General features: G+C 53.4%; 3 protein-coding genes across 3 annotated transcripts; 1 reads left to right on the plus strand and 2 right to left on the minus strand.

Annotated features, from left to right (window-relative positions):
• Positions 1–2039: 2039 nt before the first annotated feature.
• Positions 2040–3525, plus strand: PG994_010461 (uncharacterized protein; the record flags this gene model as incomplete). Its single annotated transcript, XM_066861870.1, has 4 exons — positions 2040–2834; positions 3165–3242; positions 3300–3310; positions 3369–3525. 4 exons carry the CDS (start codon positions 2040–2042, stop codon positions 3523–3525), a joined length of 1041 nt encoding a protein of 346 aa, XP_066710980.1.
• A 227-nt stretch (positions 3526–3752) lies between these two features.
• PG994_010462 (uncharacterized protein) lies at positions 3753–4921 on the minus strand (the record flags this gene model as incomplete). Its single annotated transcript, XM_066861871.1, has 2 exons — positions 3753–4382; positions 4481–4921. The coding sequence occupies 2 exons, from the start codon at positions 4919–4921 to the stop codon at positions 3753–3755; spliced, it is 1071 nt and encodes a 356-aa protein (XP_066710981.1).
• A 733-nt stretch (positions 4922–5654) lies between these two features.
• PG994_010463 (uncharacterized protein) lies at positions 5655–9258 on the minus strand (the record flags this gene model as incomplete). The annotated part of the gene is made up of 5 exons (XM_066861872.1): positions 5655–6295; positions 6396–7409; positions 7472–7548; positions 7677–7897; positions 7951–9258. The coding sequence occupies 5 exons, from the start codon at positions 9256–9258 to the stop codon at positions 5655–5657; spliced, it is 3261 nt and encodes a 1086-aa protein (XP_066710982.1).
• Between the last annotated feature and the right edge of the window lie 2925 nt (positions 9259–12183).

A 12183-nucleotide genomic window follows, 5' to 3' on the forward strand; every position in this document is an offset into this window, starting at 1 on the left:
TGTCGGCCAAGCTCTATCAAGTCGCCACCCCTCCTCTCCGGGTCGGGCAATGGGTTGCATCCGTGAAATCCGATATCCATATGTATCTGCAGATTTTCTGCCATGGAGGGTGTGGGGGGGTGATCGGAATGCTACCATACCTACTGCACTTCCTTTGGATTAGACATCTTGCATTTTGCGATGTGGCTGGGGACGCCACAGGATGTTGATCAGTGTGAGAGTTTGGAGTGTTTGTTGCATAGCCACAAAGTTCTTGGCACATACTGTAGATGGGAAAGTAGGAAAAACCTGGCAGTCGATGACCGCATCGTGGTGGGGTTTCCCGCAAGGAACGTCAGCTGCACATGGCACGGGGCGACGCCACAAGCTAGCAGCAACCTCTTGTGTTTGTTGCTTGCTCGGTTGCTACTGCAGGCTGCACGACTGCATTACTTTCCGGAATGCCAATGAAGTTGTGAACAGCATGCATGTACCTACCTCGTGGAATCTGGGTACTCCAGACCCCTAGTGCCGCCTAGCCGGATGTCCAGAGGGACGCGCAAGCCACACATCATCGTCGATCTGAGAGGAGCCATGGCCAGATGGTTGGGCGCCTGCTGTACGTCACGCCAGCGGGTAAGCCAATCCACCCTCACATTTCGTTTTTTGATCCAAGTCCCCACCCGCCGAGATGTTCCTGGAGAAGATCGCGGAGTTCTAGGCCCCAAGGGCCCCCTGGCCCTCCATTAGCCTAAGCAAGCAGCCTACCAGAACCTACCAACTTGCTTTTTTCGCTAACCTTTGGGCTGAACAGCAGTTTCCTGGTGAACAGCGAGCTTGCAAGGTACATAGCTTCATAAGCTGCCGCCACCAAAAGCCTAATTGCTCAAGCTGTATCTGTACTATTGGAAGGACAGAGGGGCTGGGGCTGCTTGCTGCATTGCATGCTCAACCTAGGACACCGACAGCAAAGAGGATTGACTGGCTTTCACGACCTCTTCCTGCTGATTTTCGTGCCTCATACTACATACAAGTCGCCATTGTTTTACGTGTTATTAGGATAAAGCTGGCTGACTGAGGGAGGCTTTGTTTCCCCTCACTACCTAAGGTAAGGTTGGAGCTCCTTACGATGAGCTACATACCATGTACATGAGTATCCATACAAATTTGAGCCGCAACATGATGGGTCTGCCTGGACAGATTAGAATCCCACAGCTGCCAGGTTTCAGGACGTTTGCAGTTCGATTTGCCTCAATAGTAGCCTTAAACGTCACCGCCACAGCTCCAAATAGTAATTAGTGTCTCACTATGACGCGGGCTACGCATGGCCCAGTTCAATGTTTCCCCAACACCCGAGCCCAGACAGGCTAGGTACCCCCTGAAGCCACAGGAACGTGGGAGCTACTTCCTCATGACTGGGCCTTTCCCGGTTGCAAGTCACAGACTCTGCCAACTGGCGGGGGCGGGGTCGAAAGGGAACAAATTCAGGAGCATGTCAACAAGACTCACTGGCCAGTCTGGCCAGTCAGAGCCTGGGGGACCCCTTCCGGACTAAACTCACCGGGCGTTATTCTAATATGCATGACCCAAACAGGAAACCGTGGGCCAGCATCATTAAGACTTATGACGACGATTTGATCTAACCCGACCCCCTTTGCTCTGTCCAACAGCCTGGCCTTGGAAGTAGCATGTTTGTAGCATGGGGGGCACGTTGGGGTTTGTACCATCCGTCTGGAATACTGAGGCAGTTGGCAGCTGAGAAACGCGGGACCCAGGGAGGCAGGCAGGAGCAATCCCATCGGAAGTGTTGCATGTCCGTCAGATCGAGATTTCCACAATGATGCAACTGCCAAACCAAGGCACATAGAGAGAGGCCTCAAGCACATCGCCAGTCACTCACCACACTACATATACGACACTTCATCCCCCCTCAACATCATTCTTCTCTCATCATTATCTTCCTCACTCACACAACAACCTTTGATACCCAATCCCACAAACCAAACACACTACTTTGATACCCATTACCCAAACAACTCCTCAAACCACAACCACCCATCATGTCTTCCATCATCAACAAGGTCAAGGACGCCGTTAAGGGCGACAAGCACCACGAGCAGCCTGAGGGTACCCACGGAACCCACAACACCAAGACTGCCAACGCTGCCGACCCTAGAATCGACTCAGACCGTGACCACCGTGCCAACCCCGCCGGCACGACAACAGGTACCACCGGCGTCGGCCACTCTGCTGGAGGTGTTGGTCACTCAACAACCACTGGCACTGGTGTCGGCCACACGACTGGTGGCACTTACAATGAGGGCCCCCACAGCTCTTCTACAGCCAACAAGGTAGACCCCAGGATCGACAGCGACCGCTCCGGTACCCACACTGGCAACATGGCCGGTCAAGGCTACGCTGGCTCGGGCCCCGAAGGTGCTCACGGCCCCCACTCTTCTCGCGTGGGTAACGCTGCCGACCCTCGTGTCGACTCAGACCGTGATGCCAGCCGCACCGTTGGCAACACCTACGGCTCTTCAGGCACAGCAGGCACCACTGGTGCTCACACCGGCACTCATGGTACTGGCATGACCGGCACCCACGGTACCACAGGTACTACCGGTGGAATGACTGGTAGCGGCATAACCGGCACCCACGGGTCCTCGGGCTTGACCGGTTCCCACGGAATCACTCACGGCTCCGGCATGACAGGAGCTGCCACCGGTATGACTGGTGCTGGCACTACTGGTCACCACCAGTCCGGCATGACTGGTGCTGGTAGTGGTGTTACCGGCGCTGCTGGACACTCCGCCTACAACACTGGTGAGGGTACTCACGGTACCCATGGAAACAAAGTTATGAACGCGGCCGACCCAAGAATTGATTCGGACCGTGACCATCGTGCGGCACCTGGTGGCGCTGGGTAAGCGTTATTCCTTCCTATTCCCCCTTTCTTCCTCATCTCAGTGTCTCAAGGGTACTATATTCACCATTCATTCGGGAATTGCTTTTATTCCCTCCTGAGCCATTTCATTTATTGTAAAAGGAGTTATACTAACGCTGAGGGCCAATAGGACATCACATGTGGGATCAGGGCCTGGCCCAGCTCCCAACACAGCGGGCGTCCACGTGAGTTTCGACTCCCTATTCTTTGCAGATGAGAAAAAGGCTAACATTTAATATAGAACTCGGACATGATGAACAAGGTCGACCCTCGGGTAGATAGCGACCTGGATGGATCGAAGACCGTAGGCGGAAACAAGGTAAGCTTTGTGCCTATATCCTAGTACTTCTCTTTTGGCTAACATAACCTTCTTTAGACTTACCAATCGTAAGACGACTGCAACCTTCACCTCAACATTTCACTCGTGCTGATCGAGTAAACCTAGGACTGGCCACAAGGACCCTCATGATGCTGCCCAGGTCCCTCCTTCAGTGATGCAGAAGCATGTTGGTGGGCCTGTGATGGAGCATGACGATCATGCTCATGACCGCGAGCGGAGACACTCTACACAGACTCATCAGGAGAAGCATAGTGGAATTTAAATTCCCTAAGAATGGAACGGAAGGATGATTCATATTTTTTCCTGTACTATACCACCTTATCACGATTAATGACAGACTTGAGTCTCTTTAACCATCATTATAATGCGGTTCTTTGTGTTTGTGATATTACAGGGTAGTTACAAGGTAACTTGGCGACAAGTTATCAACTTGTTGCAATACAAATAACAAGATTGATTCACGTACCAACATGCAATCGTTCTTGGCGATTATGGTTTGCGGCAAGTTACCAAAATTGATTTCCATCTGATGTCCCAACCATTCCGTCCATGCTTCTTCAGCAGGTGAGTGGTCATGATCTCATCCATGCCTCCCCCGAGCTCAGCCGCAGCTTGGCGACTTTCTTCAGACCAGTAGCTTTGCATCAGCCACTTCCGCATCATGTCAAACTTCTCAACGAAGTATTCTGCGTTGTCGACGCGGCTCGTATGTTCCAGCTTTTCAATGCGCACATCTTCGAAGCTAAGTGAGGAGTGCGTAAGTTCAGCTCGGATGCCGGCGGGATCGATCCACTGGTCCAACCCGTGCACGGCCATGGGCACGTGGTCGGGCATCAAGGGAGCAGTAGCCGCGAAGGGCAGCGCGGCGAAGGCGCTGTGCATGTCGGGGATCCAGCCCGTGTTGTCGTGGGCCCAGACGGTGAAGGCGAGAGTGCCGTTGGGGCGCAGGAGGCGGTAGGCTTCTGTAGAGGGGGGCAGGGTTAGCGGGAAAAGGGGTAAAGAAAGAAACACGAAGGTAGATCGACACCAACCTCGTAGGGCAACCTCGGGTTTGGGGATGATGTGCATGGCGAAGTTGATGACCACGTGGGAGAACGAGTTGGCCGGTAAGCCCGTATCCTGTGGGTATGGCGTCTTATTAGTTGGGGGTTCTTCTACTAAGTGATCTGGAGGACAAGGAAAGGAAATGCGAGGAAAGATAAAGTACAAAAACGCACCTGAGCGTCCGCGACCATGGTCTCGACCGTCCCCATCCACCTGTCCGTCTCGGCCCGCCACTTGACGATGTCGATGAAGTTCGCGTTGAGGTCGGCGCAGACAATGCGGCTCTCCCGCAGCACGGCGGGCGACGCCTTCTTCTGCAGCAGGCCGGTGATGAGCCCCGCGCCGCACGCGTTATCGAAAAGCGCGAAGGGCTCTTCTTCTTCTTCTTTCTTGTCCTTGGGGGCGACGGCGCCGTGGTCGAGTGCTGCTGGTGGCGGCGGCGGCAGTAGTCCCGCCTGCGCAAGGAGTCTCTCGCCGGGGAGGCCCATGACGCGATCCATGGCGTCGGCCAGGGCGCGCTTGGCGTCGTGGTTCTCGGCCGTGACCGGGACGCTGTTGAACTGGTCCTGCAGGCTCTCGGCTAGGTTGTTGTAGTCTTTCGCGGGAGGAGCCATTTTGGTGGTGGTAGCGATGGCGAACAAGTATCTATCTGAACGAGTTGTAGACAAGGGGGTTCTTGTGTGTATGGCACAAAACTTCAGAGGGCGGTGTCGTGGGAAACGGGGGCAAGGTATTTGACGAGCCAGTTGAGGGAGGCGAATCATGAAAAAAAGGCAAGGAGTTGATATGGATCTGATGTTACTGCTCTTAACTACTTACTCGGTCGATATGAGCTGGGTGTTTCTTATATAGATGGGCTTTCGGATACATAGCGAGACGTCGACTACGTGTAAGTATCCGCAAAGTCTCCGGATAAGCACCATGCAGACGCAGACAGTTGAATGTCTCCGGTGCAACCAGACGAAGGCTGCGCCGCCGGTTTCTAAACGTAGCCCCTGCTTGGTGCTGACGTTGTGAAATTAAAATACATTCCTGGCGAAAGAGCACCAGTCCTTCAGGAGACTGGCCGTGCTTGAGTGATTGAGCCTGGGTTTCATGGTTGCAATAGATTATCGGCCAATTTCAGTACGATAAGACAAAGAAGTGTATAGATGTGAAAGGCTCCTTTCCGAAAAAAGAATCGAGAAAAGAAAAACAAGCCTATACTATCTCTATCAAAGACTTCGCTACTCTAGGAAAGTTCGTAAATCGTGACATGTCGTGCACACATAGTCATCCATAAATGCCCCCCAACACTTCTTCCACCCACCTAGGCCAAGGAAAAAAGCACGTACTCCTGAAGCCAATTCAGTCCAGATATTGATCATCACCACGATGCCGCCTACGCCTCGTGCGTCTTGGTCTTTCCTGTCCATCCTCCGACTCATCCTTTGCATCCTCCACCGCACCCCTTACACCATCGCTCTTGGGTAAATGAGAGATGACGTTGCCCAGGATCCCTAAAAAGCCCGACTTGCCCTCAAGGAGGCTTCCGACGCTTTCCGCCATCCGATTGACCATGTCAGCGTCAGTCCCGCCGACACCCCACGCGCCTTGCATTTGCATCTCCCGGTCTCGCGGACGATACTCGAAGCTTCCTCCTCTGGTCGTCAACCGACGTGGATCATCAGGTTCCAGCGGACGACCCGAGGTATCGAAACGGTCAGGCAGTACTTCTACATCGTTCTCCTCCGATGAGAGGTCCGCGTCTCGTTTTCTCCCACGACGGTGGGTCAAAGAACGGTCCGAAGAGGGGTCTGAGTTGGAACGCCGATCCTGGGCTTCATGGAGTTTCCGCAAAGTCTGACTGGATTGTGGAGACAAGGGTATAAAAGAGACGGATTTATTCGTTGGAAGTGACGCAGGGGGTACAGGCTCTGAGCTAACAGAAGAAGACCTGCTCAAAGGTCGGGGTCGTCGTGACCTCCGGCGGCGGGGTTTTAGACCATCTAGCATACTAGGTTAGATTCACGAATTTGGCAAATGGGTGGAGGGGCAGTGAGATGAAAGGATAATTTCAATTACGAGCGAGGCGGGGGAACATCACACCTTGTGCAGTAGCTCCGCCAGGGTCGGGGGCAGTGCGAGGGGAATGGTTTAGATTGTCACCGCGACTCACCGACTCTGGTGCATTAGGGGGGTAGGGGTTGCGAGATCCTCCGGCTGGAGGCCCAGGTGGTGGTGGGTAATCCGCTGGGTTGTAAACGGGGTGAGGCGGGTAGGCATTGACGTTCATCTGCGAAGGGTTGGGGTGCTGAGTAAAACCCGCTGGAGGCGGCGGTCCCGATGGCCCTGGTGGAGGAGCAGCTGTATATGGTTGAGGGTAGCCGCCAGATGCAGTAGGCGGCGAAGGAGGTGCCTCAGGATCGTATTCGTGAGGGTAATAGCCACCAGCGTCGGATTCTTCCTCGTAACCTGATATGGCGATTAGTTCAAATACTCTCAAACAACAAGCTGAGTGAAGCTTACGCTGTCGTTGTCGTTCGCGGGACCGTCTATCCCGTCTGCGCGTCTCCCTCCAGACATCATCATTTTCGTGTCGCTCCCGCTCCATCGATCTCCCTACCAACCTCTCTCGTGACCGCTCGCGAGACATTTCCTTCTCCTTCTTAACATCATTGTACTTCTTCAGCCCAATCGCAGCCGCACTAGCCCCAAGGACACCAGCCGCAGCCTCCCGCAGGCGACTCTTGCTCCTCTTTCGCTTGGCCTCTGGATCCGATGCCACGGATTCCGCTCGATGACGGGGACGGGGACGGTGGCGCAATTCACCAGCCGACTCATAGCCTGACGCCGGCGGTGACAAGGGGTCGTTGCCGTACTCAACGAGGCCTAGTTCCCGATTAGCGCCCTCTTGTGTGGTGAAGGACCGGGCCCTTGACCTGCTGCGGCTCTGGCTGCGGCTGCGGCTACGTGACGAGCTGTACCCGCGATCTCTGTGATCTCTGTCGGAGTAGTACTCATCATCGACTTTGCGCTCGCGTGCCTCCTTCTTGTCCTTATGGCGTTCCCACAGCTTACTTGCCGCAGCCCCTGTAAGAGATGCTGCTGCAATTTCGGCTCCTGCACCAATAATTGGTCAAACCAGCTCCCACAACCCAAGCGTCATCATGATAGATACTTACCTGTTCTAACCCTCGACTTGCTTCGAGATTTGCCACGTGATTTGCTTCGGTAATGCTGTACTAACCCAGCAACCGCACTGTAACACAGGGAGTTAGACCAAGCGTCAAACCTTTTGAGATACAATGAAAGTTGCCAAGCAGCGCTGAATGAGCCGCTTGACGCCGTCACCCACTACTTCGCTCTTAGGTTGCTTCGTAGACTTACCCAGTGGCCGCAGCAGCCTTTGCTGCACTCGACTTGCTACGTTTCCTGCTTCGACTAGTCCGACTAACAGTCCGACTAACTCGACTGACTCGACTAGAAGAGCGCGAATACTCGTCGTCAGAGTACCGACGTCTGGCGCGGCCTCTCGTGGCTTCCTCTTTTTCGATCTTGTTGCTTTGCATATATTTAAGACCGCCAGCAACGGCAAGCGCAGCAGCTCCCTATTGTCCGTGTTAGCATCGAACTCAATACCAAGAGAATGAGGTTTACATACCAGCGCAAGGCCCGTGGTTATTCTTGATCTAGACTTGGAGCGTGACCGGTGGCGGCGATCATCATAATCATCCTCGTAATCTCTTTCCTCATAGGCACTTCGAGCCCTGCGGAGGACTTTGGTACCCAAAGCTCCGAGGGCTGCACCTGCTAGCACTTTCTTGCCTCGGTTCTCAGGCAGATCGCCATCTCGATCGCGGCGGCTGGCCAGGAATGCTGACAGGCCAGCGCCAGCCAGAGCGCCCTCGGCCAGATGCCGCTTCTTGTGATGGTCCGAGCTGGAGCTACGCTCACGACGTATGATAGTCCTCTTGACATAGTACTCCTCTTCATCGGATGGATAATCCCGGCGGCGACGGTCGTATCGTTCCATGGCGTAGTCATCTTCTCTGTGACGGCTATCGCGCTCCTCGCGACGATAATAGTACTCCTCGGAAGGCTCACGCCGAGCGAGCTGGCGATTGTCCTCTCTCAGTATGATGTAGCCCGGCTCAGGACGCTTGTTGTCAATGATAACGGGAGGTGGGGCTGCCGCTTCTTGAACGATAATTTGCTGAGGCTCCGGGGCTTTCTGGCGGATGACAATGGGTTGAGGAGGCGGATCCGCTGGAGTATAATACTCGGTCTCCTTAGTGTATCGCTCGACCGCGCCTGGGTGATCGTGGTGACTATAGTGATCGTGATCGTGCTCTCGCTCTACGTGCTTCTCAATTCTCATGTCGTCTACGTGGTCACCAGACCTACGCTCGATATGCTTTTCTATGCGGACATCTTCATGATCGTCCCAAGGCATCCGAGATTGACGGTCCCAGTAATTGCGCGGCGAGTCTCGCTCGATTGTCTCTCGAGACTCGCGGACAACGGTAGTATTATCGCGGCGGTCGGGTTCTCGAATATAATCCGTCTCTCTCTCGTAGTATCGATCTTGATCACGGTGACCAGAGTCGTCACGTTCGATTCTCTTCTCCACGACACGGCGCTCGCGCTCCACAGGAGGGTCGAAAGAGGACCGGGGTCGCTCGGGCAGATAAGTCTTTTCGGTTCGGCGATCAACCTCCACAAGGTCTCCAGAAGTACGGCCGGCATGGGAACGGGAGTCGCGAAAATCGTCCCGTACAGAATACCTGGATCGTCGATCGTCGTCAATTTCGTCATAGCGTTCGACTCGTTCAACACGGGATGCAGAGCTCCCGCCGCCGCCGCCGACCTTGTACCGCCGGACTGTTGTGCTCTTGTACTTCTCCTCGTCCGACGAGGGGTCGTCTTTGCGCGAGTACCGGTAGTCTTTCTCATAATACGACGACGACATCTTGCCCCGTCGTGACGCGGGGCCTGCAAGGGACCGCCAAGACTTGTCACAAATGAGTGCACACGCTGCAAAATAGAACAGATATGGCGGAAGAAAGACTGGAGGGCCAAAACACGGAAAACAGCAAACAGGCGCTTTCAGAACAAACAGACTGGCAAAAGCAGTATATATCTGGAAAAAGAGGCCGGTGATGTGGTGTGTGGTGTGTGGGATAGTAGATGGTTTGGAATGGGCTGGAAGGATGAGCGGGGGATGATAATATGTCATGCAGCAGCCGGAGTTGGCGGGGCTGGTTGGGCAGACTGGTAAGCCTCTCTCTTCCCCCCATCCACACTGCCACTACCAAGGCCACGGGACGGGCTGGCGGCTGTTGTTCAAGTTTAGGTTCAGGTTTGCACTTCCATTAGACGATGACAGCGTAAGACGAGAAGGGGGCAATGTGATTGCAACATGGCCAGCCTAGCCCAATGACCGAGCGATTCCTTGTACGCCGGTATACGTGCGTAACCTACCTAAACCTTTGATGCCTACATAAAGACCAAGCACCGGCCGTGTTGAGTGAGTGCTTTGATGATTGCTGGTTGCCATTGACTACATGTACTTAGCCTCCCTTTCACTTTGCACCCTGCCGAGTTCTCCCCATCTACATGCAAGATAAAGTGGCATGGCAAACAATGTAGTCTATCATTCACGGCATCTGCATGGGCATATTCGCGGATGCCATGTGTTTCATTGAATGGCTACTGACCATATACGCCGGCTCCAACATCGAGCATCATCGGGCTCAGAGCAACGGGGAAGAAACCTATCTAACCTAGTCGCACATACAGCCCCCCTTGCGGTGTGAGACGTTATGGCGGCAGACTGGGAGAGGGAGAGGGAGAGGGAAAGCTGACAGAAGCCAGCCTGGTGATTGCGACCACCTGCACCCACTTGATGAGCTGACATCCATGTTCTAGAAGAAGAAATCTGACAATGTGCGGCAAAGATGATTGGCTGAGACTCACGCATTGTCCCGCATGTGATTTTCATAGCCTGCATCTTGATTCTAAGATCCGGTTCTAGACATGAATTCCATTCTGCCATGTTCTGCGCCCAAAGAAAGAAAGAAAGCCCGCAAGCTGGTATGCAAGAGTAGCAGAGAAGTGCAGCGAATATCCTTGTAGCCTGGGCAGCGAACTTGGTTATGTCGTCATACGACGACTGTAGTAGCCTTGGCGGGTGCTTAGAGAATGGTTCTATCGCTGGTTCCGCCAGCTTTCCTGACCAAACTTGCGATATTCAAGCGCTGTGCAGCTTCTGCTACCCGCCTAGGTAGTAAGTACAGCTAATTGCGCTTGCATTTAGTACTACCTGCTCTGCAGCAAAGTGCAGATACGGTTATGGGAGTTGGAGATTTGATGGAAAACAAGAAACCTTGTTGGATTCGAACGACGTCTTCTAATTCAGCCTGGCGTCGCTCCATGGCTCCTGAGCCCTAATCCTTGGTCGTATTGAGCGCCTTGGCTGCGTCCAGCATTCGTAAGCTGGTGGGAACGACTAGCTTGGAGAGGTCGGGGCGACTGAGCGGGGGGTTGGTCGGTTCTTCACCCAAAACCACACACCCAGCACGTTGGGCCAGTAGCTGGGCCTCCTGTTGGAACCTGTTCTGACTTGTTACATAAGGTAAGGAAGGAAAATGATTTGCTCTAATTTGCTATCCTCTAGACGCCGACTTCGTTGATTGAGACCCCTTAGACCATTGGGAAGACCAACGAGATTAGCTTATGTCATTCTTAATCTTGTTTTCGTGGCGTATGGTGATCGTGGGATCGCAATAACAGTAATAGAGCCAGGAGCAGCCCGGTTTTGTATGTATTCCCAGAACTGGTCACAATGAATCGAAGCAATCATTATCTGTAGGTAGTAGAAAAACATGCTTTGGCCATCTACCACCGTAGATACTGGTTTACTTGGTAATATGGCACTCGTTCAGCGGATGTTTACATCAATACATGGCCCTAGCTAACTCCTAGTTGCAAACAAAGCATGTAGTTGCGCAGTAACAACAGACCTTATTATATAGACGGAGCATCGAACTAAGGAGTGATGCTATTTTGACACTCAAAATGGGGGCCAAAAGCTAGGTAGTAGGTAGGTTTGCCTCGGAAGGCAGCATGGGCATGGATTGATCGCCAAGGATGTTGTAGCTTCGAGATCAAGCATTTCGAAGGAAGCTGGGCCATCCGATTGACGCCTTGGAATAAACTGGGTCGGAAACGGGCCTCATGACGACTGCCGCATCCACTTGCTATAGAAACATGTAACCATCCCGCCCCACGATCACCTGAACTCAGGGAATGGACTCTGCTCGAGTCTCAAAAAGAGAGCAGCAGCTTCAACTCTTTGGGCATGGCCAACCTACGGTGTGTGTACGGTAGGAGTGCTTGTGGGAGCCTGGCGTCATTGGCAAGCTGTATCTGGGCGAATGCAGCATCAAAAATCAAGGCAGCCACCGTCTGGCAACACTGTAGCGGGAGACCTGTATTTGAAACAAAGCAGTCGGGAGGCCCGTCTCGAAAGGTGGCAGTGCTCTTTAGGTGGCATGCAATGGGCTGGCAAGACATGGAAAAGATAAACAGCTGGCTGGCTTTGTGGATACGAACTTTGCAGTGGCGGTGGTGGCTACTGATGGTGGGTGATGTGGTGTTTACCTACAGATACGAAGTAGGTTTCTACAGTGCTTTGGACACCAAACACGAGCGAGGCCAGTAGCTCAATGGCGACTCCTTTCAATGTTTGCAAGTTCACTACTCGTACGCGTACGTGTAGAAGCATGTTAGATTACACGTACAACGCTGCGGATATGAATATAGGTCATCAGTCAATGCTGGCAACGGGTCAATCAACGTTTGATATAGCGATGAACAAGGAGCCGCGTGGATT

This window comes from Apiospora phragmitis, assembly GCF_038363925.1.
Source record: "Apiospora phragmitis strain CBS 135458 chromosome Unknown utg000010l:1.0-9815664.0:1.0-9183399.0, whole genome shotgun sequence".
Classification (NCBI taxonomy): Eukaryota; Fungi; Ascomycota; class Sordariomycetes; order Amphisphaeriales; family Apiosporaceae; genus Apiospora; species Apiospora phragmitis.